The 26581-nt window shown below is 54.7% G+C and overlaps 8 protein-coding genes across 8 annotated transcripts; 4 read left to right on the forward strand and 4 right to left on the reverse strand.

Moving 5' to 3' along the window:
- Positions 1–2688: 2688 nt before the first annotated feature.
- Positions 2689–5151, forward strand: CLAFUR5_00456 (Sporulation protein kinase pit1; the record flags this gene model as incomplete). The annotated part of the gene is made up of 2 exons (XM_047899604.1): positions 2689–2865; positions 2923–5151. The coding sequence occupies 2 exons, from the start codon at positions 2689–2691 to the stop codon at positions 5149–5151; spliced, it is 2406 nt and encodes an 801-aa protein (XP_047755397.1).
- Positions 5152–6083: 932 nt separating this feature from the next.
- On the forward strand, positions 6084–7288 carry CLAFUR5_00457 (Exosome complex component RRP42; the record flags this gene model as incomplete). Its single annotated transcript, XM_047899605.1, has 2 exons — positions 6084–6596; positions 6704–7288. The coding sequence occupies 2 exons, from the start codon at positions 6084–6086 to the stop codon at positions 7286–7288; spliced, it is 1098 nt and encodes a 365-aa protein (XP_047757187.1).
- Positions 7289–7772: 484 nt separating this feature from the next.
- CLAFUR5_00458 (NAD-dependent protein deacetylase hst1) lies at positions 7773–9493 on the reverse strand (the record flags this gene model as incomplete). Its single annotated transcript, XM_047899606.1, has 2 exons — positions 7773–9154; positions 9208–9493. The coding sequence occupies 2 exons, from the start codon at positions 9491–9493 to the stop codon at positions 7773–7775; spliced, it is 1668 nt and encodes a 555-aa protein (XP_047755177.1).
- A 1234-nt stretch (positions 9494–10727) lies between these two features.
- CLAFUR5_00459 (Ubiquitin-conjugating enzyme E2 S-C) lies at positions 10728–13853 on the forward strand (the record flags this gene model as incomplete). The annotated part of the gene is made up of 4 exons (XM_047899607.1): positions 10728–10878; positions 10949–11121; positions 11172–11798; positions 12417–13853. The coding sequence occupies 4 exons, from the start codon at positions 10728–10730 to the stop codon at positions 13851–13853; spliced, it is 2388 nt and encodes a 795-aa protein (XP_047755176.1).
- A 1090-nt stretch (positions 13854–14943) lies between these two features.
- CLAFUR5_00460 (uncharacterized protein) lies at positions 14944–17382 on the reverse strand (the record flags this gene model as incomplete). Its single annotated transcript, XM_047899608.1, has 2 exons — positions 14944–14974; positions 15104–17382. 2 exons carry the CDS (start codon positions 17380–17382, stop codon positions 14944–14946), a joined length of 2310 nt encoding a protein of 769 aa, XP_047756432.1.
- A 977-nt stretch (positions 17383–18359) lies between these two features.
- Positions 18360–21715, reverse strand: CLAFUR5_00461 (Isoleucine--tRNA ligase; the record flags this gene model as incomplete). Its single annotated transcript, XM_047899609.1, has 2 exons — positions 18360–20944; positions 21004–21715. 2 exons carry the CDS (start codon positions 21713–21715, stop codon positions 18360–18362), a joined length of 3297 nt encoding a protein of 1098 aa, XP_047756433.1.
- Positions 21716–21906: 191 nt separating this feature from the next.
- On the forward strand, positions 21907–24510 carry CLAFUR5_00462 (Transcription activator AMTR1; the record flags this gene model as incomplete). Its single annotated transcript, XM_047899610.1, has 4 exons — positions 21907–22008; positions 22055–22084; positions 22153–23742; positions 23791–24510. 4 exons carry the CDS (start codon positions 21907–21909, stop codon positions 24508–24510), a joined length of 2442 nt encoding a protein of 813 aa, XP_047756434.1.
- A 52-nt stretch (positions 24511–24562) lies between these two features.
- On the reverse strand, positions 24563–26164 carry CLAFUR5_00463 (uncharacterized protein; the record flags this gene model as incomplete). Its single annotated transcript, XM_047899611.1, has 1 exon — positions 24563–26164. One exon carries the CDS (start codon positions 26162–26164, stop codon positions 24563–24565), a length of 1602 nt encoding a protein of 533 aa, XP_047756435.1.
- Positions 26165–26581: the final 417 nt, after the last annotated feature.

A 26581-nucleotide genomic window follows, 5' to 3' on the forward strand; every position in this document is an offset into this window, starting at 1 on the left:
GTCGTTGAACGGTGACCAGCCAGCAGCGTGTCTTACAGTCACGGCTGGTCTCGACGATTTTGATCCGTTTGACCGCTTGACATGCGTGACATGGCATGCTGCCTCCTGCATTCGACCATATGCAAGACAAGTGGCTAGCAGCTGTGGGTGGGTGAGTAGTAGAGACAGACTTTGCGGTGTATGCAGCTGCTCAGGAACAAGGCATGGACGAATCGGTTGTTTCGGGAGGGTGCATTTGTCGAATCTCTGCACGACGTATGGCGGTTCATCTCGTCAACGATGCGACAGGTGCTGGGGGAGCATCGAAGACTCTGTCTTCTGTTGTGGGTGATCGACGGTGACCTCACCAGTCTTCTATCACGACTCCGACACGGCGAGATGCAGCAGGACGATCGTGGCTTCAGAGTCAAGAGCTCCTGCTGGTGATCTTGTCTCGCGCGTCAAGTAAGCTTCCCGACAGGAACACACTCCCCGTCCCGGCCGCTCATGTCCAATGGACCGGGACAACGGCCAGGCCAGTGAGGCGTTCGGTGACAAAGTGGTTACACCACTGCCAACATCGCGAGCTGAGCTGTAGTCCACGCTGCCAACAATCCTGCTGTTGCTGCTCGCTGTCCGTGTTCGGGACTTTTCGCTGAGCAACATCGTCCTGCACCTTCTGCCCGTAGGGATCCTGCCTCGCCTCGGCAGTCGTCCCTTCCGATTTGACAGCACGCCTCCGCACCTGCCAGCTCACCAGGCCCTTGATGATAACGCATCGTTGCTATCGACCCCGCTGCGGCGACAAACACTTCGCGATAGCAGCGTCTGTCGGCGCAGAGCGTGTTTGTTGATTAAACATGCAGTGCAGTAGATGTGTCATGGTGTGCCAGTGGTTCTGCCGCCCGGTGCTGTGAGACGGCAGGAAACAAGACGAGCCGGCATGGCCCAATCACGCATTGAACTCTGTTCCTGGTCGCTGCCGGGGATGCAGACCCGAAGCGACGATACTTCAAACCTCGCCCCTGACGCTAACCCAACGCCGTTGCATAGGCACAAGTCCGCACAGGGGGTAGGCGCACCGGCTAGGGAGACGACGAGGGTAAAGATGCGCGTCTGATGGCTGTTGCTGTGCTAGAGGTGCATTGTTGCGCTGGACGATGGAACAGGGCTGTCGAGCTGTAGCCTGTAGCGCTGTTCGTGCCTGCAGCTGCCTCGTGGCACGTCCGCAGAGAGCACGTCCACGTCCACGTCCAGACGCGACGCGCTCGAGCACAGCAGCAGGTGACAGCGTGCTGCAGCGCCGTTTCTGACTTTCTCACTACGGGCGCGCACACAAATGGTGCAGTGAGTCGTGAGTCTAAAAACAGCATAGCCCGGAATCTTGCACGATTCAGCCACTTGGTGTGTTCCCGCCTCCTGCCTCACTTGCTCTGCCGCCCGAGAGGCTCCAGGGCTGTCACTGTGCGCGGCGCCTCCCTGCTCTTCTCTTCAGGCGAGGTCCAAGTCTGCCGTCCCCTCATCACCGCCTGTAGTCATCTGCGACAGACGCAAAGCCAGCTGCATCACGCACACATCGACTATTCTGTATGGCGGGCCTCACGCTGTCCACTCACATCACGCTCTGGGCAGCCAGCAGACTCTTCGTCCACTCCCACGTCACCGCTTGCTAGTGTCGCGTCCAGCGGCCGAAGACTCGATTCATCATTCGCAGGCAGCGTGTGAGGCCACCGGCCGTTGCTCTCACAACAACGCTCCCACAAGCGCACATCTGTGCATCGTCCTGCTCGACAGCGCGCCGCTGCCACTCTCCACCCACCCTGGCTTCTCCCCGGCCCTGCCAGCAGTCCGCAACCTTCTGGAGACGGCACTAACCGCGATCAATATCATTCATTACGCCCGTCCGTCCTGCTGGCCACCTCGTGTCTCACTTAATTCCCGCCTAAATTAACACAAGGCACGATCGCTCCTCGACGGGCATCCCTCGTCGGCACTCCGCAGGACACACGCGTTGGCTTTTCGAAGTCGAATGTCTGCATCATCAAATTCCTTCTCGACCTCCCTCTCCATACAGCCTTTCGACAGAGCGCACCGCAGCGGCTCGAACCGTTGGGGAAACACGGACTCTGCCTCGAAGCGAACCTCCTTTCGTGTGCCAAAGCATCGACCTGTCTCATCATCTTCTAAAGGACCCACTACAGGCCAAAGGGACAAGCCACGAGCCACGCTACTTCGGCATTGGTTGAACTTGTCTCTGATCGACTGCTAGAGGACACCATCCTTTCGGGTACCCATCCGCCAACCGTGGAATTGGAGCCTCCCTTATCTCGACCTACCGGCGCACCGCATCCTCGACATCAACTTCCAGGTCTTCACCGTCTACACTCTTTTACGTCCCACTCGACGCCAGTACCAGACCCTGACTCCAGTCCCCTGGGTCACCATCCTTATCCTTTGCATCGACCGTCTACTTATCGACACCAACTAATCTCTAATACTGTGGCCTTAACGGTACACCTGCTCGACCGCGATCCATTGGCATCTATCATCACATCCATCAAAGGTACGCGTGGCGACTGGCTGTTCTGATATAGCAAGCTGCTGACCTCACATCAGATCCCATCATACCACACATCACGCTCTATGCCACGGTAGCAATCAGTCAAAGTGCGGCCCAAAGCTTCAAAGTTCGAAGCCATCAAAGCAATCATGACTGTCGCGTATGACAACATGTCTTACCGTGGGTGGTCGTCACAGTCACACTCTGCTGTGTGTCTCGAGGACAAGTTCGAAATCCTCAAAGACATTGGTGATGGCAGCTTCGGCTCTGTCACTCTTGGCAGGACGAGAGGCGCTGGCGCACATCTTGTTCGAAGGGGAACATTGGTACGTGCCACTAGCAGGATTCCACGCGATATGTTTGACGACTAACGCGTTGAACAGGTGGCCATCAAGACGATGAAGAAGACCTTCGAGAACTTTGCACAATGCATGGAGCTACGCGAGGTCATCTTCCTGAAGTCATTACCTAACCATCCACATCTCGTGCCAGCGTACGACATCTTCCTCGATCCATTGAGCAAGAAGCTGCATATTGCCATGGAGTACATGGATGGCAACCTCTACCAGCTCATGAAGGCACGCGACCACAAACCGCTCGATGGTACAAGTGTGAAGAGCATACTATTCCAGATCTTGGAAGGTCTCGAGCACATCCACGATCACCACTTTTTCCATCGCGACATCAAGCCGGAAAACATACTTGTCTCCACTTCAGCACCTGAAGCTGGCAACACGTTCAAGCGATACTCGCAGCTCGTAACGCCCCCATCGACTCCTCCGACATACTCGATAAAGATTGCGGACTTTGGTCTTGCACGTGAGACGCACTCTCGCGTTCCATACACAACATATGTGTCGACAAGATGGTACCGTGCTCCGGAAGTGCTCTTAAGAGCAGGTGAATACTCAGCACCTGTGGATATCTGGGCTATCGGCGCGATGGCTGTGGAGATTGCGACATTGAAGCCACTATTCCCTGGCGGTAATGAAGTCGATCAAGTCTGGCGAGTGTGCGAGATCATGGGAAGCCCGGGCAGCTGGGTCAGCAAACATGGTCAGAAGGTTGGAGGTGGGGAGTGGAAAGAGGGCATCAAGCTCGCTCAGAAGCTTGGCTTCTCCTTTCCCAAGATGGCTCCGCATTCGATGGAAACGGTGCTACCAGCACCACAATGGCCGGCCAGTCTGGCACACTTCATCACTTGGTGTCTTCTGTGGGACCCAAAGAACCGACCGACTTCGAGGCAAGCTTTGGAACACGAATACTTCAGAGATGCGGTCGACCCACTGCGGCCAAAGAGCAGTGCGGCTCACGCCTTGGGACGCAAGCAGTCGACGCTTGTTAACAACGACTCAAGCGAAGGCCTACCGATGCTGTCGACAAAGACGTCATCGTGGTTCAGAAAATCAATGGGTGCTCGCGAAAACGTTGCACCTGCTGTGCCAGAGCACGTACAGGCCTACCAGAACTCATCGCCACGACCCTCTCCAGTACATGCCAACACGACCGACCCGGCTCTTGTCGCAGCTAAGGGCAGACCAGCTGCTACCAAGCGTGCGACCTGGACGAACGGTGCTGCAAACAACGCGGCTCCGATCCCGATTTTACCTTCGATTCGACCTATCTCCCCACTACCAGACGCCACTGTAGCGCAGGCAAGCACTCGAAGGGCAGAACAATCAGACGAAAGGCCTGGCAAGAAGATCGGGAGGCAGTTATCGGTCAACTCTCAGGGCAACCACTATGCTGACATGCACCGGCAAGAGGCTGAGCGAGCTCTCACTGGCGCCACTGGTCTTCAGTCGCCCACTGGCAGCCAAAGGGAAAGCTTCTTCTCGCATCTGCGGAAACGAGCACGAAGGCTGTCAGGACGTAACTCAGGTCCAATGTCACCCAGTGCTGAAGACGCTGAAGCCAATGTCGGATGTGCTCCATGGGCCTCGAACAACCGGCAGTCAGTACAGGAGCCACAAAGCATTGCCTCTGTGGCTGTCGATCCATCTTCCGACCCCAACTTTGCCGAGCTCGATCGTGCTTTGCAGAATGTGCGCTACAGCCTTGACGCAGCTGCCGGCGCTGCCAATCCACAGCCCAAACAGCCAACCAAGATGGCAAGCAATCCGACTCTGAAGCGCCACCATTCTGTGCCATGCAGCAAAGAAGAGGTCACTAGCAACCCAAGCATGGCGAATCGTACCCGGAGGTCTCTGCGCCACGCACCAAGCAGCCGATACGAAACACCTTGCGAAGAAGACGAGCTACTTGACGAGGCATTGTCTAATGCGCACCAGGCGGCACAGAATCTAGATAACGCGCCATCGATGAACACCACGGCGACCTACCAGCCAGCTCGCCCTCTGCTGCCACAGGCAATATCTGAGCCTGCATACGCCGCGCCATACCTGACGCCATCTCCATCAAAGGATCAGATGAACATCAGCTATGGTGCGATGGACTACAGTCCGACCAAGCCGGTGGACATTCCATCAATGCGTGCGCAGCCAAAGGGTGTTGTTGACCCACAATGGCCAACACCACCTTACGACGAGAATGATTGGGCGTCAGCGGCGGCGGCGAGCATCTTTGCCACGCAAAGGGCTTACCAGCAGTAAAGCAATCTGTTCACGGCCGTTCGGATCTAATGCTACAGACGCCGAGGCGTTTGGCGTGGTATGGCTCTCGAAAACCCATTTCCTTTGTTTTGTCATCTACAGCATTGCGTCTGGCGCTTGGGTGTATAATCGGCTCTTCCTGGCTGAAACTCGACTGGCTGGCCTCGAGCGGCACTCTTACCATCATCTTACCGGAGTTTACGAGCGGTCGGGAAAGGGAAAACATTCGCTTGCACAAGCGCGAACTACGGCGTTCAACCATGTACAGGAACTTTTACCACGGAGCATCTACAGCTTGCTCGACCAGGACATTTATCTGGCACCATCATTTATCGCATCTGTATCAAGCTAGCTCAGCGCGAGCGCAATATCTCTTTCGATCTCAAATGGCCCCCTGGACTGGCTCTATCAGGCTCAGCAGGAGGCGTCGTGTACAAATGGAAGGGAGGAGGAGTGGAGGAGCCATTTTGTGATTTTCTGCTCAGGACTCGTCAAATTCGAAAAGACATAGATCGGTCAGCTGATACCCCGAGAGCGTGGTCTAATACCGCTCGATTGTTAGTGAGGATTACCTAGAAGGCAATGGCGCCTGAAGGCGTGCATTGCTAGATAGAAGTGTACTTGAAGTTTTGAAACCACTCGTCGATCCACTCTCACTACTCCCCTCTCTCTGAATGTGACTGTGAATATGGGATCCTGCACGTGGTATCGACAAATATTCTCTCTTCAGATCGCGTCTACCTCACTCCGCAGCACTTTCGCGTTTCTCTTCGTGGGAGCTCGAAGCTCTTTTCGTCCGTCGTGAAGTTCCAGACTTGGTCCTCTCACCCTTCCTCCCCCAACCCACACCTCACAACTCCACGACCACAACACCTCCTCGCACATACCGAATGTAACTAACCGTCATCACCTCTACGACCGCAACAATCACCATGGCACCCTACACCAACATCCCCCTCTCCCCCGCCGAACTGTCCTACCTCCACCACTCCCTCTCCCAAACACCACCCATCCGCCCCGACGGCCGCGCTCCCACACAATTCCGCCCTCTAGTCGCCGAGACAGAAATTCTGCCGAGCGCTAATGGCTCGGCGAGGATTTGCTTTGCGGATGGGACGGAGGCGATTGTGGGGGTGAAGATGGAGGTTGAGAAGACCGTCTTGGTGGGAAGAGGTGGTTTGCATGTGCAGAGGGAGCAGGAGCGGGGAGAGAGGAGGGTTGATGGGGATGTGGATATGGATGGTGATGGGGAGTATGAGGAGGGGAGAGGAGAGGGAAGGGACGAGTGGTTGGAGGTTGCGATTGAGATTCCCGGTATGAGAGATGACGATGCGTTGCCTGTGTTCCTGGCTGCGATGCTTACGGAGGCTATGCTGGCGGATGGGAGTGGTGTCAGGGATAGGTTGTGGATCAATGGGAGGTTTCACTGGAGGTTGTTTGTTGATGTAGGTGAAAGATCCCAATCCTCCTCTATGCCAGGATGAGGGCAGACACGGGGTTTTTTTTGGAGACATGATGGGGAAACTTTTGTTAACGGTAAGGGAAATTACAGATTCTCCTTCTCTCGCAGCCGCTCTCGTACCCTCTCCCTCTCTTGTCCTTAACGACACACCTCGCGCTCCTGTCGACACGCATCCCCGCGCTCATCTCAGAACGCGACGAAGACCCCATCTTCAACGACGACTGGGAAGCTTCAACCTACCTCTTCCCCCGAGACGACGCGAGTGGGAAATCCACCACGAAACCTCCCATCACCTTACTAGTGATGACAGCAGGCTCCAACATCCTCTTCGACCCCAGCAAAGAAGAGCTAGCAGTAGCCGACGCAGTAGTCGCAATATCAGCAGCAGCACAGGGACAGGATAGACAGATGAAGATGGTGGCGCTCAGGACGGTCGATCCACCCTCGAGGTTGACGGCCGCGGGTGTGCCGAATCGAGCGGATACTACGGCTGGGGGTGGGATGTCTGCGGAGGAGACGTTGAAGCTGAGGGAGAAGGATGCTGGGCAGAGTGTTTGGAGGCCACCGCGTGGTGGCGTGAGTAGAACGCTGCTGGCGCAGATGATTAAGGCGGTGGTTGAGCGGGGTGGTGTTGGGCGGGAGGTTATGGAGGGGTTGAATGCTGTGGAGACTTGAGTGGAGAGGACAGGCGGAAGTGTATGGCGAAGAATGGAGGCTCAAAGCTACCAGCGAGGACTTTGCGCCTAAGGATCCCCGACGGCCGATATGAGAGGGCAGGTGAAGTCCTATCGAGGAGTCGATCGAGCTTCGAGCGAAAGACCACCAGGTGCAAGACCGCCATGGGCGAGGGATTTGATAGACGTCACAGGAGCGAGGAGCGACCACGAAAATGTGTGAGATTGTCCCCAAAGCTCGAAGAGTGTCAATGCGAACCATATCAAGATCAAGACCAAGACCAAGATCGACTGCGCCGCTACACCTCTCTATCCTGTTGGTCTGTCTAGCAGTACACAATTGTCACCATGATGCGCCACACCCCTCAGCATTCCTGTACGTTCATGCATCTCATCATATACCCCCCCCCCCAAACGCCTGGCTGAAGGTTCTGAGGGCTCGTTATACAAGTATTGAAAGTCGTAGTCGTAGTTGTAGTCGTGCTTCACGGCGTGGGCGTGAAATCTCCATTCAGCATCCGGAAGACGCTGTTGGTGTTCGTCGTCTGTTTCGATTTCTGCGGACTCGGATTCTGCGAGCTCGATTTTTGAGGACTGCGGTGGACTAGCACAGGTGCTGGATCGTGAGCACCGCCATTATCCGAATCGTCCGACTCCTCGATCTCGGGCTTCCTAGGCGCGACTCGGGAGATGTGACTGACCTCGGGGTGTGGCGTAATGTCCATGGTGTAGCCGGTGGTGGTGGGGATCATGTCGTGTTTGAGGTTCCAGCCTGCTCTGCGGCATAGCTCGTACACCACGTCGTCGCAATTACCAAGGAGCTGGATGTCGAACTCGACGTGCTTGATCGGTTCTCGCGAGATGTAGATGTGGGGGACTGCGTGTGGGAGGAAGTTTGGCATCTCGCTGACTGGAGCCACTTTCAAAGATGTGCCAATGACGATTACAAGATCTGTCTGCTGAGCGTCGCGCTGGGTGAAGGTGTCGAAGAAAGTGGTGGGTAGCTGCTCGCCGAAGAAGGTGATGTCTGGCTTCATGATGCCGGGCTGTGGTATATCGTCGTCAGCGTCCGAGTCTGCGGAGGAATACCGATTCTTCGACTTTGAACGCTTCTGTGGTGGTAGTGCTAGTGCCGAGCTCCTTAGAGCCTCTATGCATCGCTTGCATCGTGCGACCCGCTTGGCACGAATATCGCTGAAGATCTCTGTCCCCTTGACCTGATGCTTGCACTTGCGGCATGAAGCAGTAGCAAAGCTGCCATGACACTGGATGATGCGATTCCTCTCGATGCCTGCCACTTCTTCGAGATTGTCGATGTTTTGGGTGTAGTTGGTCTGCAGTCGGCCCTCGTCCTGGAGCAAACGGATGAAGCCGTGGGTCGGCGAGTATCGCTTCTGGCCTGGCAAGATGTCTCCAGCTAGACTGTAAAAGATCTCAGGCCTCTCGTCGAAGTTTCGTATATCGAAAACATCCTCAGGCTCTGAATAGCCCATTTCTCGAACCTTGTCGTAGAATCCGGTGCCCTTGGAACGGAAGTCGGGTATGCCGAGCGAGGTCGAGATGCCAGCGCCGGTGATGACCATAATGTTGCAGCTGCTTTGGAGCAGCTTTGCAGCATCGTCGATGGTGTTCCATTGCGAGAGCTTTGTCCTCTTATGATAGAAGCGCACAATGGCCACGCTCAGTAGTCGTAGATAGGTGTCGTCCTCAACCGCTATGAGAGGGTTGACTCCAAACACGACACCGAGTTGACGAGGACTTAGTCCCTGGTTATTGATTGCATCGTCGAAGAAGTCTTCTGGTCCCACTTGGCGAAGCTGAGCCTTGTAGGCAGCAATCTTGTCGGCAGACATCGAGAAAGGTCCATCTATAATTCAGTTAGCGGTAGGTTCTTTAGATCATCTGAACGATGAATTGTACCATCTGTTATGTCTGCCCATGGATTCAATTCAGACTCGTCCAGCATGTCTTCCAGGTCCGAGGTATCACTCTCGTCGTCGGGAAACTCGTCGTCCTCTATGTTGCGCGGAGGAGGCGCCTCGTGTGGTCGCGTGTCACTATCCCGAGTTATGGCCGGTGGTGGTGGTCTTTCAGAAGCAGCGGTAGTGTGGTCTTCATGTGTGAGGTCCACCACCTCGCTGTACCGCCTCTTCTTCCCAATGTCGAGAGGAGTTGCCTCAGCGGGGAGGATAGTTGGTACAGCCATCGTGGCCCGACCATGCGGGTAGTGGCTTCTAGCAAACAAGTCGCGGTTTATGTAGGGAGTAAGATGCGCCTGGATTTCTAAGTTGAGCTTTGGGCTCAGCGCATGCGACGAGAGCCAATCAATAATCTGGCGCTAGCGAACACTTTCGACGCACTCTTGCCAGTTCATTCACGAACAGCAAGCAGAAAGCAGAAAGCAGAGCGGCAGCATGGGACGTCAGTGAATGCCTAGGTCACCTCGTCAAGTCCTGGACGCCATCTGCTACGTGTTCTTGGAATCACAAGCACTGTTCACCCAGCAAGTCTCGGCGGCCATTTGTCAATCTTGTGTCCCTTCACCTTTCACAGTCCCACCAGCAATGTTGCTATGTTTGCGACTTCATTTCTTTCGACGATCTGGGATTCATCCTCCAGTACCCGTGTAGGAGCCGAGGTTGTTGTTTACAGACTGCATAAAAACCTGAGTCTTGCTTTACTTCAAAGCCGTCATCACAGCCATCGATGTCATTCGGCATGCACACAAAGCACCGGCTGACAACTAGCATAGTACAAGCAAGCCAGAAGACTCGCCCAAGTTACAAGGGCATCTCTCTGACAGATGTGAAGTACTATGGTCAGTGGGAGGAACAGTACCAAACCCCTCGTCCGGCAAAGGACGGAACATGTCGGGCGTAGTTCTACGGCCGACTTGACGGGGCATTGATGGGTCGGTGGTCGCAGAAATGGTGCATGTGGCCTGCAAAGCACATCTTTCTACATGTAATCTCGAGTACCACGACATCATCGGTCGCCTTGGCGATGACTTTGTGAGAGTCGTGGCGCTGGGAAAGCCGCCGCGATCCATCGGGCCAGAGTATTCGATGACCTCGCTCGGCCGCAATTCGAAGGTACTACTGTACTGACAGCTCACGCGGCCACCGGAAGTTTCTTCGTCTCCAATCGCATTGCAGCTTGTCTCAGCAAAACATCGTCGTCTGATTCAAGCATTGCAAGAAAGGATCGTCCCTTGCCGATCTCCGTAAGGTGACATGTCCCATCTGTCGGAGGTGGGAGGATCCTGCCCCAGACTACCTAGGTACTCTCTTCTGCAGGGCCAACTACACCTGCGTTCCAGATCTCTCTGTTGTTTCAATAACAAGAACATCACAAACACTCGATCAGCGCATAGTGCCAGCAGCATCTTTTGGCAGTGTTAGCAGCGCAACAACAGATCTACCACCACGACTCGAGGCACAATGCCCATCATACGGAACCCGTTCAAGAAGAACGACGAGAACGTGCGACCTCCACCAACGGTCAACGGTGCAGAGAAGCCACCGACCAGTAGCAACAGTACCAAGCAGTTCAACGTCAACGACAAGGAACCAGTCGAGTACAAGCTCAGTGGTGAGTCGGGATGCGCCTGGGATGGCGACCTCGGACCAAGCCCGGACCAATGCTGACGACTGCATTCCAGAGATTAACGACTCTGGCGTCTACCTTCCACCTTCGCCGACTGAAAAGAAGAGCTTCTGGGGAACGACAGCGTCGAGATCAACCACGTCGTCCTCGCTGCACAAATGCGCCTTCGACGAGAATGAGCCGTTTAGTATATCGCGAGAGTCGTTCGACTCGTATCGCAGGTCATTTGTGGGTGAAACGCCATGAACCTACCACGGTCGAGCGGCTAACGTTTGCAGGACATTTCCGCTCGATCGCCAGTAGTGCAGGGACAAGAAGGACGACCACGCGCATCGCTCGACAGCCGGACTTTCTTACCGCCACCACGCAACTCGAATTCATTCTATCGACCGGTACAGGTCCCGCAAACGCAAGAGGAGGATAAGTTCGAAGATGTCAATATCGACGACCCGAAGCCGCAACCAGCGAAGAAGAAGGGCATATTCGCTCGAATGCGAGACAGCGATGACCACGCAGACTCGAATGGACGACCTACTTCGAGTGACAAGCATAGCACATGGCACAATCTGACGAGCAGGAGGCGGGGCCAGAGTGGACAAGGCGCCGAGTTAGGTTCTATTCCGAAGAGAGACGGTACACCCAAGCCTGAGAAGCAGGAGATTCCCAAAATTGAGCAACCGAAGCCGGAAGATTTGAAGGTGGAGCAAATGACATTGGAGCAATCGAGACCGGCCCAGCCCAAAGCTGAACCACCGAAGCAAGCAAACTCAGAAGGGCAACCGCAGGCGCAAGCGACGGCACCTCAGCAAGAACAAGTAAAAGCACAAGCACCAGCAACGCCCCAGCCGACTGTCGAGTCTGTACAAGCGCCGAAAGCGGAGCACACTCGGGCACCAGAGATCAAGGTGGATTCTTGAGCAAGTTCTCCGAGGCAACAGAGGACTTATAGATGACGGCTTGGGTAGGCTTGGTGTTATTTTTCGGGTTTGGGGTGTTTGGGTTAGGGCACAGGACATGGTTGAACCAGCGGAGCATGAATTGTCCTGGTCGCATGAACGGAATGAATACAAATGCATGATATACGCATTGATGCACATAGGGCAGCGTCCAGGAAGACTTCACACAGTGTGCGTGCATAGCTGGTAATGAATGAGACAACGAGGAAGAATGCATGAAGTCGAAGTCAATGTCGTTCATGCGGGCCCGAGTCGACGATCCCCGCCTCTCCACAACGCGTCTCAGTCGCGTGGTTGAACGTGCAGAGGCGGCGCTCATTCACTGCCATTGCTGCCATTCACAGACCACCTACTCAATCGCATTTCGCTTCTATTGTCTTTTCCGAAGACTTGCTACACGACATAACCTTCCGATTGACCGGCATAAGTAGACCAGCATACGACAGAGATTGCATAAGCAGAGCAGAGAATCGTACACAACAGCACGCATAATATCTCGATATGGTTCGTATTCACCAGTCGCATCCACTGTCATGACTCCGGAATACATGGCTGACAGATGACTAGAACTCGCGCGCATTAAAGCGCCTACGCGCAGACCACGGCGCATTGCACAGCCAGGACTTGCCCGTCAACTACCTCTTCCACCCGACTTCTTCACACAACGACGATCTCACACAGCTCGACATCCTCCTTGCCGGTCCAACACATACACCCTTCGCCCAAGGCGTGTGGAAGCTCCATCTCAACATCCCACCCAACTACCCCGAACAACCACCTACTGCGAACTTCCGAACGCCCATCTTCCACCCCAATGTCGACCCTCAAACTCTTGGTGTATGCGTTGAGACGCTCAAGCGCGATTGGGACAGCAAGTTGACGTTGCGCCATGTGCTCGTGACGATATCGTGTCTGCTCATTCAGCCGAACCCGGACAGCGCGTTGAATGCAGAGGCGGGAGCTTTGATCCAGGACGACTATGAGAGCTTTGCGAGGCAGGCGGAGATGATGACCAGCATACATGCTCGGATACCGCGAGATCTTCAGGTCCATGTGGCAGAAGCGCAGAACAGAGGACAAGATTCAACCCAGGATCGGGACCCAAGAGAAGACCAACATGCGAAACCAGTCGAAGAGGCCCCGGTGGGAAGAAGACGGACGATTGCCAAAGTACGGCACGCGCGTAGAGGGGAAACATCGCCAACTGGACCGCCTGCTCGGAGACGACAGCAAGCTCCTGCCCGACGTCGACAGGATAACACCTTCGTACTTCCAACAGGCAACGATGATGTCTTCGGCCTCACACCACCTCCACGAGCGCAGGCGATGGGTTCCATAGACGAGGACGGCGACAGTAGCATGTTGGACGAGTCAGAGCAAGAGAACGACGCAGGTCGTTCGCCATTGAAGCAAGATACACCCAAGCCAGCAGCGACGCCCAGACGACCTAATGGCCGAGTCGTACCCCTGGGCGAACTCATCCTCGACCAGGATACTGACGAGGATCTTTCCGAGGACCTGGCAGAGTACCCACCAAGTCCACGAAAGAGCCCTACGAAGAGTGCACAAAAGCTACGGCAGACAAGACACCACGACTTGAACGTCACCTTCGAGCGACCCGAAAGCAGCAGAGACGCTGCACAAAGAGCACCAAATCGAACGCCCCCGAACATCATCGAGAACACTTTAGCCCAAGACTCACCTTTCTTCATGGACGTCACCTTCGACGAATCACTCTCACCTCGCAAAGCCGGACGCGGCCTCTTCCAAACGCCAGCTAAGCGATCCGGAGGTCTCTTCGGGGGAAGCACGCAGGGACCCGTGCAGAGTGGTGGCATAGCTAAGAGGATGTCGCCTTCGTCTGCACAGAAGCAGCGGGAGGAGCAGGTGCGACAAGATGCGTTACATGCCAGGCTCTGGGACTTGTGTGGACGTGACATCAAGCGGTGGAATCGAGGCGATTTCGACGGGGAACCTTTCAGGAGGGCGGCGGGGCGGTGGTGATGCAAGGCAAGTGGAGTTAGGTTGCTGTTGGACGGTGGACAGTGGTATCCATTCTCTTTGGCCTAGTACGTGTAGTCTTTTCGATACGACGCAAAGCTTGCCATTGGCTAAGGCTAGTGAAATGGTAGCAAGCGCTTGGGTTGCCCACGTCTTGTGTCTCTCTTCATTCATACTGGTTCGAGTGATACACCCTACGCGTAGCTACAGCAGACGCCCTGTCGCACACGGGCAACCACATCTGACAGCTGCAACACAAATCCTTGAGGTGTGGGCTGTGTCGCGTGGGGAGTGACAAAGAGAGCTGCAGAACGACATACCGATCTTTGAGGTTGGCTCTAGATCCCAGAGCAGCTGCAACGATAGATACATTCGTCAGATTCTAGTAGCAAAGAACTACTACTGCAGGGTCTTCGTGTCGCAATTGGATAATTGACAATTGTCCTTCTCTCACATCTCTGCTCGAGAGCCTCAAGGGAATCACATCACTCAATCAAATAGCAATGGACCGCCCCCTTCCACTCCCCTTCATCCCCCAAGAACGTCAACAACCCTCACAACACTCCAACCCAGTTCCTCCACCCCCACCTCCGCCAAAATACACCCTCGACATCCCCCCTCCCTCCTACCAACCCCACGCCAGTGGGTACGCCGGTTCATGGTACCATCATCACTACCCCCACCCACACCACCACCGTCGGCAAGGTGACGAAGAGCAACAACAGCAACAACCCGCAAGTCCCATGAACCACTCACTCAGACCTGGGCACGCTGGCAATGCGACCAATTGTGGATGTCGGAGGTGTCATGTGGGGACTTTCGTCTTGGTTGTTGCGGCGATTGCGACGTTTGGGATTGTTGGGGGGTTGATGGTGAAGGCGAGGGGGGGTTAAGTTAAGGGGTGTGGGTGTGGTGGAGCTGGGGGGTTGGAAGGATTTGGTGGAGAGGCTGAGGGATTGCGATGCTGGGTGTGGGGTGTGAGGTGTGGGAGGATGGTCGGGGGTGGTGTTGAGGGGTTTGGGGTGGTGGAGAATTGTCGAATTGTGCACAGATACTGATCGAGCCCTTTTTTTCCTCCTCGAGGTCTCGTCCATCATGATGGTAAAGGCTTGCGCTTGACGTCCCTGTGTATGGTATCAGCTACCGTCCGACTCATGGTGGAGAGTAGCACGTCTGTTTCGCACTTCCTGGCAGCCTGGTACTGCTCATCTTCTCCTAGAGTTCTGTTGTCCCTTCACTTAGAGTTTACTTACGCATGCTTTGGTCTTTCACGCAACGCCGGCGGTATCTCAACTTCCTTCGCATCGGCCGCAGCTTCATCGTTCTGCAAGTCTGAATTCGCCGGCTTGCCTGCTGTCTTCTGATACCATTGCGCCTTAGCTTTCTGCAGAGCCTGTGATGCGCTCGTTCCCGTCGCCACGAGCCTTTCTTGCGCCCAGCCAACGTAGCTCTGCTCATTCTTCTCCTCGATCTGTTTCTCGAGCTTTTGAACGTCCTCGTCCGATACCTCCTTCTCTCCACTGCCGGTCTGCTCGGACTCTGCGCGCTCACGCTCCATCTCATCCTTGGCTTCTTGTAGTTTGAGCGCTTCTTCCTCTTCCTCCATACCTTCAACATCTAGGTCTTCGAAGCCGATCTGCTTGAGAATTCTGCCAGTCAAGAAGCGATATGCAGTGTGCCCATTCACAGTATCGCTGACGTCCACATTCTCGACGCCCTTAACGTTCTCTACGGCCTGTAAGCCGGCAATGCCAAGTGAGACACTTTGACTGCGATACAAGAACCCAAGGATATAGTCGTTCGTACTGTAGACATTGACAACTCGGCCAGCAACGACGGACCTGATCATTCTCCAGTCGGCGGCAGTTGAAGGCGCCGGAGTTCCTATCATCACGGCAGACTCGACTAAGCCGAATGCTTTGCGCTCGGCAAGCTTCTGCAGACACGAATAGATGACCTTGCCACCCAAGCTGTATCCAACCAGATTGACAGGGCGTTCTCCTTGAGCCTTGTTGATCAATGCGTCTGCAAGAACCTCGCCTGCTTTGATGGCACGATAGTTGGCAACACTGAATGGATTATCGATGACTCGTCCAACCTTGAGCAGAGCAAGTGGCCATAGTCCAGCAGTTAATGCGCCAAAGAGAGTCCTCTTGATGATCTCAACTTTCGCATAACTCCAAGCAGCGGAGGTGACCATCGTAGTCATAGCATTTCCAAGCGACATCAGGCTCTCGAGCTCGAAGCGTAACGCGAATGATTCAAGTTGAGCTCCAAGCACTTTCCAAGGCTCCACAACCTCATCCTGGTTGGTTAGCCAGCCACTGATGCCGATGGCGATACGTAGTCGTCGGTATTCATTCTCGATCTTCCGCGGCTTGTGATGATCTCTCAATGGAATGAAGGCGAAGTCTTCGACCTCCCGTGCATACTGATCCATCATCTTGCCCGTCATACGTCCACCGTATGCGCCAAAGAGACTTCCGACAAGCACAGAACTTGCAGCCAATGTTCCAAGGTAGCCAGCAGCTGCGGTTGCGCCAAGGCCTAGCCCGCCCATGACTGTTCCGATGCCAGCAGCAAGAAGCGGTGCCGCCAGACCACCAGTGATGCCAATTAGGGCAGCTCCAGCTACTGTAGCTAGGCCGACCTTCCACTTTCGACCGCTCTTGTTTTCTTCTGCTGCCTTCTTCGTCTCTTCGTCTGCATTCATGCTCTCGGCAGCTGTCAGCAGGACTCTGGCAACTTTACTCTCGTCCGTAGCAAGGAACTCGATCGGGAGATGTAGGCTCGTAGACAAATGCAGCAGCAGAACTCTTGAATGAGCTTGGTAGTTCTCCAAGCTGAGCAAGAGAAGTAGGACGGAGTGCAGTATAACAGCTCGCTTCTCTTCCGGCAAGCTCCTCAATGTGTTTTGTACGGGCGGATACAGCTGCAACATGGAGTGCTGCACTCCCTCGTCGTACTTGGGCAGATCTGGGAACTTCATTGGAGGCGCCATTTGCTGTTCCTGATCGCCGGTCTCTTTCTTCGGTGCAGCATGCTTTTTCTGCTCATCTGCTACCTCACGAGAGTTCACAACTTCACCCACCCTCTGCATCACAGCAGATCGCCAGTCATCGAAGTGCTTGAGAGCAGCAGCGTTGAGCTCCTGCATCTTCTCGGCACTCAACTCTTTCTCGCGTTGGGCTAGCTCTTTCTCCTGCTTCTGCTTTAGGTCTGCAGCCTCTTTCTGGTCCTTTTGTGTCTGACCCATGACGTCTTCCTCCAAGACTGCAGCAGCATCATTCTCACTCTCTTCACTCTCGACATTGGCGATCAAGTCGGCTTTCTTGCCAGTCTCTTTCGCGTCAAAGGCGTCCACGATGACCTTCCTCATAGCCTCGGTACAGTCCGCGATCAGGATAGTGAGAGCGCTTCGATCATCTTCGGTCTTGAGTACTGTCGTGAGCGATTCTCCATCCTCGCTGTTCGCACTGGCATTGCTCTGACCCTTGAGAGCCGCCGTGGCTTTCGAGAACATGCTCGACATGTTGGCAACGGTAGTGAAGCCTGATCGCTGGTCCTGCTGCGCTGTTTATGGATGATATAAAAGGTAAGCCGGACAGTCGTCCAGGCATGTGTTGAAGTGCGGAAGTGACACGAACCTGAAGCTCACCTCACCTGCGTCTTCGCCTTACGTCATTCTGCTGCAGTATGGTTTCCTGCCTTGCGTTACATACTTCGTACATGTCCTGGTTTCAAGTCCACGTAAGCTGCCAAAGCTGTGCCTTGAGATCGAATAGCTATGCTTGCCAATGGATGAAACGCAATGTTGGCCATCATGGAGGCAGCCACCTATGCGCTCGGAGCTCGACAAGTACGTCGCTGACAAGTCAAGTTTCCTAACCGTCAGTCGGGTCCTGGGCAGCCTTTGAGATCATAGAAGCTGCATGTGCTATGAGTATGCTGTGACCCGCAGTGAATTCATTGTTTATTGTCGTTCAGCATCAGGAGACCGACAGTCCTTGTGTAGGCAAAAAGTGAAACCAGGCACGTTCCTTCGTGCCCCGCACCGCCAAGTCTCATCACATGCCATACGATGCCACGAAGACCAAAAACATAGAGACATGCCATGTATGACACCAAAAAGAGAGTGCCCACCCGATGTTGCTGCGGACGAGGTTTGAACTCGCGCCTCTCTCGAGAGCAGAGGTCAATGGTGTAACTTAAATCTGCCGCCTTAGACCACTCGGCCACCGCAGCTGTTGGATGCAAACACATCCGGTGGAGCGTGGTAAAGCGGGAGCACCCGCGCTCAATATATTGCTTGCTATTGGCCGTGTAGCTGGAAGCTAAGTGAAAAAGATTTTACGAGGGAGAATGCTATGAAGATGGCGAAGCATGCATGTCAGACACAACTCGGCCAGTGGCAGCCATTCACGGATAGGCCATTATTTCAAGAAGTTGCGCTTGTTTTTACAGTATGCTACAAAGTGTACACAGTCGGTAAGTCGAGTATGATCAAGCCTAGTCGCTCGTCGGGAGGTGGTTGTCAATATATCCCTCTGCGAGTGCCTCCACGCACTGCGAACACGGGACAGTCTTCTCTTCTGCCGTATACTTCCAGCATCGTACACACTTCTCGTGCTCTGGGGGCACCACGACAACTCTCATCTCTGAACCGAGCTCGGTGGCTTGGCCCGTGGAGTACACGATGGGCCGCGAGTAGTGCCATGACTCTTCTCCAACCTCTGCCACGTTACCAGAGTCGGCTTTGTGATCCGATGTCGAGTACACCGTGGCTTTACTGACGACAAGCAGGCCAGCCAAATCGTTCTGCTTTAGCCAGCTGCCGCTCTTGGAAGACAACAAGCTATCCGGAAGATAGATCTCGACCTCAGATGCCAGACCATTACCCAGCTTTCTCGCACCGCGAGCACCTTCCTGCGCAAGCTTGACTGCAGAATTGATACTCCTGAACAGCTCAAGCGCCTCGTCCAGCTGCTCCGCGCTGTCGAGACCTAGGGTCGATACATCTAATGGCTGCTTCCAGATCTGTCGTAGAGGATGTAATGAGAGATCTTGAGCAGTGCCGCCAGGCAATCTCGTCATCTGCTCAGGCGACCAGGCCCATATTTCCTCGATTAGATGAGGTGTCACAGGGGCAAGCATCTTCATGAGCTCTTGCATGATGACAAGAAGCACTGTCTGGGTGTGTCGCCGAACGGATGTAGTGCCAGTGTAGCACCTATCCTTGATGATCTCGAAGTAGAATGCGCTGAGTTCGTTGTTGACGAATTTGTTGATCTCGTTGATGGCGGCGTAGAATTTGTACTCGCCGGAATAGTCAAAGACACTCTTGCTGCATCTCGCCAGTTGATGCAACACGACCTTATCAGCGAAGTCAAGCTCGGATAGCAGATTTACATCTGGCGAGTGAGTAGGATAGTCGTGTAGCACACCAAGTAGGAACTTGAATGTGATGCGGTACTTGTTCAGTGCCTGTTGGACGCTTTGCAGTACAGGCTGTGAGATTGATACGTCTCGGGTATAGTCCGACGAAGCCACCCATAAACGCAGAATATCAGGACCCATGGAGGCAGTCTTCGACCCTGTAGGCGCTGGCTTCTTGGCCTTGTTCTTGTTCTTTCCTCTTGGAGCACTGAGAAGTGATCCTGAGATTATCTCATCCGGTGAGATGACGTTGCCTAAGCTTTTGCTCATCTTGCGGCCATCTCCATCGAGAGTGAAGCCGTGGGTGGTAAGTAGCTTGAAGGAAGCCATTGGCTTGTTGTTTGAATCTTGTGTCGCGACTGCAGTAAGCAAGCTGCTTTGAAACCAGCCACGATGCTGATCGGTGCCTTCCACATAGACATCACTCAGATGGCCGCCCTGGTGTCTGTTCTGGAGCGAAGTCCAAGTAGTCCCAGAGTCGAACCACACATCCATGGTGTCTTTGCCTCGGATCCATTTCTCAGGTTCCAGTGATGAATGCAGCCACGATGCTTCGTCCACAGGATCGGAGAACCATGCATCAATGCCTCTCTCGTCAATGATAGTTATGATGTGGTTGATGCTCTCATCTGTGATGCAAGCTTCGCCAGTCTCTACATTGTACAGTGCTGGGATTGGAACACCCCAGGCACGCTGTCGTGAGATGCACCATTTACTTCTACCTTCAACAAAGCTTCGAAGTCGTTTCTTTCCGCTTTCTGGAATGAACGTAACATCATCGAGCGCTGCCAGTGCCCGATCCTTCATGGCAGAGGCGTCTGCAAACCACTGTGCGGTGGCACGGACAATCACAGGTTGCTTAGTCCGCCAATCGATTGGGTTCTTGTGGATAAACTTGTGCGCAGCGAGAAGCAGACTGCCATGGCTATGCGACACGTCTTTTGGGATGAATAGGGATGGGGACTTCAGGACATCGAGCACGGCTTGCACTCCTTGCGTCTGCACATCCAATCCCGTGAATGCCTCGCTATTGCCAGCTGGAAACGCCTCGGATGTGTAGCGACCTTCGTCGTCCACGGGTGCTAACGCGGGTCCGACGCCCTGTTGTTGGCAGACTTGGTAGTCCTCCATGCCATGTCCGGGTGCCATATGAACCAGACCAGTTCCAGAAGTGGCAGTCACAAAGTCGGCCTGTAAGATCGGCGAAGCCGTCGCGGTAAACAAATTGTAGCAAGCTGAATTGCCGTCCGCAAGTTTAGCTCCAGGTATTGCTTCTGTCAATGGGCTGATAATGTGGCCTTCGGGTAGATGCGACTGGACATGCTCGATGCGATCCTTCGCAACAACCACTTGTTCTTTCGGAGTATCCTCATCTGAGACTGAGCTAATTTCGGCTACGACGTAATCGATGTCATCCTTGACCGCAATGGCCTTGTTCGCAGGAAGTGTCCAAGGCGTGGTGGTCCAAATAAGAGCACCCATGTTGCCAGATGACACCAGAGGATGTTGCTTCAGTATTTTAGGCAATCGTGTGAAAGGTAGCTTCACAAACGCAGCAGCGCACTGATGATTGTCGTCATACTCAAGCTCGGCCTCTGCTAAGGCAGTACGTGAGGAAGGTGACCAATACACAGGTCTATGATGTCGCGAGATAAGCCCTGTATCGTCCTATCAGTTCTGCCTGAACATACGTAAGCACACCAAGCTCCAAGCCTACCTTTGCGAACCATCTCGTTGAACACGCCAAGCTGTCTCATCTCGAAGTCCTTGTCCATGGTCTTGTACGGAGCATCCCACTCGCCCATCACACCCCATTCGCGAAAGCTCTTCTTCTGTACTTCGATAGTCTCGCCAGCTAGTTTCCTGGCTGCGGCTCTGATATCGGTTGCAGTCATCTGGCTCGAAGCAGCAGCGGCAGCCTTTGCCTCTTGACCTGGGGAGTCTTTCATCGCCTTTGCTCCCTTGCCAGGTGACTTTGGTTGCTGTAACGCTTTGAGCTCGATGGGCAGCCCATGACAGTCCCAACCAGGGCGATACTGCACTCTCTTGCCTCGACCTAGCTCTGTTCTAAGCATCAAGTCCTTCAGGACTTTGTTGAGCGCATGGCCAACATGGACCGCGCCATTGGCATATGGAGGGCCATCGTGCAGCACGAATTCGTTGTCAATTTCCTCGCTTGTACCGTCACGTTCGCGCACTATCGTTCTCGGTCGATTGGCTCTCTGCCAGGCATACAGGTCATCGGCGCATCGTTGGCGAGCTGATTCGATTTGTTCAGCGCTGGGCCGGGGAGGGAACTTCGATTTTGGCAGCGATAGAGTGTCGCTCCAGTTGTCCTTGTGTTGGGCGACCTCACGTATCTTATCTAGGAGTGCCCGGTTATCATGCGATGCAGCTCGGAGTATGCGACTCGGTGAGATGGCGGACATACCTGCATGCCGTTACAAGAACATAGGACATCGGCGTTTGATATGACCTCCGACGACTGCGCGTTGACACGTGTAAGCCAGTCGGCGTGGCTACCGAGCAGGCTAGACGATGCTCGTGTCACTCTCGCGTGGCAGCGACGACCGAAGCGGGGAAGTCGCCCGACTGCCAACCTGAATTCACTCAACGCAGCATGTGCGTTGGCCACCTTGCAGACAACAAAATCAGTATCGGAGAACAACAGCCGATGCTGCGCTGTCATGGCGCCCAAGAACAACAGATCCCGGAGTGGTTGGTAAGTCAGAGGAAAGATTTACTGGGAGAGAACGATGTACTGACAGCTCTATCGCTTGACTTGCCGTCAAAGGAAGGTATGTCATATCCCTCTCGTGATGCGCACGTGGGCGACGGCATGCTAACGTGTTGTGCCTCTCGATAGCTCAAGTGCAGTGAGGAGAAGCCGACGTGTGCGCAATGCGTCAAGGCCAACCGTGAATGTGTGCCGAGCTCGGGCATCACCTTTCGCCATCAGCAGAATCCGTCTATGAATGGCGACAAGGGCGACGACAGTCTGAAGAGCTTCTACGGCTATAAGGAGACCTTTGCCAAGGAGACGCAATGGGTGTCAGTACCTACAGATCTGACGTTCATCCACACCACCAACCCGTACGAGGATGAGGAAGGCGAGGAGCTCAGCGCATCTCTGCTTGATCCCAATACCCAGTGGTTGGCGGTTGAGCAGCCTGGCTTCCATCACTCGAGACCGGTAGGAGACTTTACCCTCCCTCAATCATCCTATCCTGCGTACGCCACACATGGACTGGAAGCTCTCAGTGCGGTCGCCAGCCAAGATCAATACAGCTTCGCCCCACCACCAGCGCCGATGAGCCGCCATGAACGGACAGCATCGCTACAGTCGCAGCAGACCCAGCCCATCATATCACCACCGCCAAGCCATGCAACACCGAGCCAGGGACTGGATTTCATCCTTAATCCAGCATCGAATCTATCTCCAGCGGAGAGCAACCTCGATCCGCAACTGCACCCTCAAACACCCACAGCCGCATCCGTAAACACTCCACTTACCCCTTCTCATGTACGTACCACATCGTTATCTACCGCCGGGCGGACAAGCTTACGTTCCAAAGGACATCATCGACGACCTGCAATTGAGGATCCCGAGCTAGCGTTCCTGCTTCGCGATTACTGCGAGCGACCTGGATTATGGATGGATCTCTTCGACCTCGATTTGTTCTTCGCTGCCAAGGTCCCTGTTCTGGCGGTCACTTGTCCCTTGCTATTATACAGCTGTGCTTCGTTATCGGCCAAGAGTCTTGCTCGGGTCAATGGGCGGAAGCCCGTCATGGGTGGACAGGTCTCCACATCTCGACAGAGTAAAATGGAGTTCTGGCCAGGTCCTACGCTGGACCAGGAAGGCTGGGTCAGAAAGGGCAGAGAGTACTACGATATTGCCGTATCCCTCCTGCGGCAATCGTTAGCTGGTGCCTCACGACCGCCGACATCATCATTACCCGAGGACGCCACACCGGGCACGATTCACACCGCACAAGGTTCACCTCTCCCCACGACAGACTCGGACGAACTAGTAGCTGCCACAGCCATTCTTTGCGTATACGAATTTCTAGACGCCTCAGGAGCCGAATGGAGTAGACATCTGGACGGCGCAAAGACACTATTCGACATCACGAAAGACCAGGTCCTCACACTGCCACCATCGCCAGTCTCAATCGCACAGCAGGTCACGCAGCAGCTGGCGAGCCAGTCTGGGTCAGTACAGCCAATGCCGACACCAAGAAGAGGTCTCAGCCAAGGCCGAAGGGCGGTCTTCTGGAACTTTGCGAGGCAGGATATGCTTTCGGCGTTTATCAATAACACCTCCACACGTCTGGATACTGGCGATCTACCGATGTGGCGATCAGCTGGTCTGAAGCTCACACCAGAAGGCTTCGTGTCGACGTCGAATCCGTCAGATCCGGAGTATACCTCCGACCAGGCTATGAATGACGATGTAAGTATATATGACATCTCTTTGTCCTCCATCGCTGACACCCCACAGATGGTCGGGAACGCCCTAGCCTGGCTCGTAATGAAACTCGTAAATTTCATAGCAGCCGGCGACGACGTCCCCTCCAACGTCTCTCCCCTCGGCCTCGGTGTCCGCCAGCGCGAACTCCTCGACTACTGGGAATCCCTCAACGAACAACTCGTCGTTTGGCACGACGGCCTCCCCGCCATCTTCCACCCCACCGCAATCCGCGGCTCGAACGGCGAAGAATGCGGCACGGAGAAGTGGTTTCCACTCTCGATGTGTGCTAGCACAATGCAATGGTTCAACTTCGCGAGAATCCAGCTCCTGCATAACAAACCACACCTATCGACTGCAACGCCTGTGCTGGGAATTCTGGGAGCTGGTGCGCCGGGAACAAGTCTGGCGACGAGGTATGCTAGTTATGCAAGCATTCTGCAACAGTCAAGAAGCCATGCAAAGGAGATTGTGGCGATTTCGCTCGGGAGGGCTGACGAAGGGACTCGTGTACATGCTGTGCAGCCGCTCTGGACTGCTGGGCTTGTTTTGGGTAACGATGACAGGCCCGGTGAGAATGGTGAGGTCAGTGCTGAGACCGAAACGTGGCGGCGGACCATTGTCCGGTTGCTGCGCGGCATTGAGCGAGATATGGGCTGGGCTAGTGAATATCGTGTGCAGAGTTTACTTGAGCTTTGGGGTAGTCTGCCTTCGGATTGGCCTCCTGGTGATAGTCCGGTCGAGCAGCTCTGAGGTCGGCAACAACGACAGCTTGTACATAGGTGTACAGTCACGAGTTGACGCTTCATGACACGCTTTGCCACGCTGGCACCCAGTTTCCTTTCTCTTCGCCTTGTGCTTGCTGGTAGGCGGCCATGAGGGCGTTGATTTGTTCGTCAATGCGTGCCTTGCCGCGCTGGAGTACTTCTTTCTGTAGTTTCGTCATGGTGTCGAGCTCCTTGAGCATGCTGTCCACCAGGGACGAGCAGTTTTCTAAGATGGTCTCTAGACTCGAAGGTGAGTCTGCGCCATGCCTGGGCGGTGGAGGTGGCAGGACACTGATGTCACGCTGTATCGAGCGTAGTTTCAGCGCCAGCGACGTATGTATCGCTCGCCACGATTCGGGTAAAGCTTCGATGAAAGTAGCTGGGTGCTGATCGTTCAGCAGAAGCTCCTCAGCTTTCGTCGCCCAGTCATCGAATGTTTCCACCAGTTCCGAATGCCGACTCCCCGGGTCTGTATGTGCTCGAAGATCCGTCACAATGCGGCTCAAGGTCTGCAAATGCTCAGCCATCAGAGCTGCATCAGGACACCAAGACTCAAGGGCATTGAGGTTGACAGCTCTACGATGCTGTTGTTCGTGAGCGCGGATGTCTTCGTACTGCTTGCGTAACCTGGCGTGTCGTTTGCTGAGCTTCGACTTGGCACTGGCTTCGAAGGCTTGCATGACTTGCGCGGCACCTTCGTGCACCAAGGACAGTTGGATAAGCTCTATCTGCTCCAATGCGACATCAAGGGTCATGGGCACATCGGGTTCTATGCTTGCAGGCGCAGCTGACTTTGCGGGCTTCGTAGCAGGTAGCCCAGGCTTTGGAAGAGTAGACTTGGCAGGACTATAGTGTTGCTGATAGGTAGAGAAAGTCGGTCGCGAGGGTGGTGGCATTTGGGAGGATCTCGTGCTCGGCCGCTGCGAACTTTGGCCAGGAGGCGACGCGGGTGCAGGTGATGGCTGTGTAGAGCGCGAAGATGGCCGGTCAGCAAATGACGGCTTTGCAGCAATTGACGACCGCTTCTGAGCCGTGGTAGATGCAGTCGCCCTCGTGCTACTGCCTCGTGTTGGAATCGCTTGCTGCGCAGGCGGTGCTGCAGGACCTCCTGTCCGAGGCGATTGTGGTAGCTTCGTGGAGCCTGTCCGCTTGATAGCATTGTCTGCCTTTGCTGCTCCGCCTGACGATGGCGTTGGAGCACGATTACTCCGGGCGCTGGTCCCGGTGCTCTCCTTCGAGGGAACTCGTGTGTGTATGCTACTCGTCCTCGCTGGCACCGAGCCCGGCAGTCGCATAGATGTCGGCCTAGCTGGCTTTGGCGGAGGCGGCATGGCCTTTCTCTCATCCATCGCTCCTGCCCGTGTGTTGACCTCACTATCCGATGTGTCCTCTCTAATCGTTCCCACCCTTTCGTTGTCGTTGTCTGGTGATTGTTTACGCGAAAAGGTCGGTAGTAGGCTACGTCGTTTCGCCTGTTTCGCGGATGCGCCGGAGGGGGGAACATCTATGTCGCCAATGTCGTCGCCGTCTCCTAGGTTTTGCAGCTTCTTCATGTGGTGTGATGGGACTTCGAACATGGACATTGGTCTTGCTTTGCTAGCGGGCGGCCGTGATGACGGCAGACGGCTTCCTGAAGCCATGATCGATTCGGATCGTGAGTGGATGCGGTGGCCAGAACTCGACTGTTCAGCTTATAGTCATCGAGGAGAAGATAGTCTCACAAAGGGAACAACCAGGAGCAAGCCGTTGGAAGTTATGTTCCGGTTGTTGACACTACGGGACCCCTGCAGTGCTGTCGCGTGGGGCGAGGGCTCGCGTCAGGCTATGTATTGTCCTGAAAGCTGCTTCTTCTCCTGCATCCCGTCACCATCGAATTGACACGAGCAGTGTACTCCTCAGAGATGCAGTACGCTAGGATGCCACCGCGGTTGTCGCAGAACAGCTGGCATTCCGTCAAGGTCGCGCAGAGACACATGCTACAGCACTGCTTGCTACTCCGTGTCTATCCTCCATGCTTGAGGTCACCGGTAACGGGCGTCATGCTGCAAGCAATCCTG

This window comes from Fulvia fulva, chromosome 1 (assembly GCF_020509005.1).
Source record: "Fulvia fulva chromosome 1, complete sequence".
NCBI classification, from domain to species: domain Eukaryota; kingdom Fungi; phylum Ascomycota; class Dothideomycetes; order Mycosphaerellales; family Mycosphaerellaceae; genus Fulvia; species Fulvia fulva.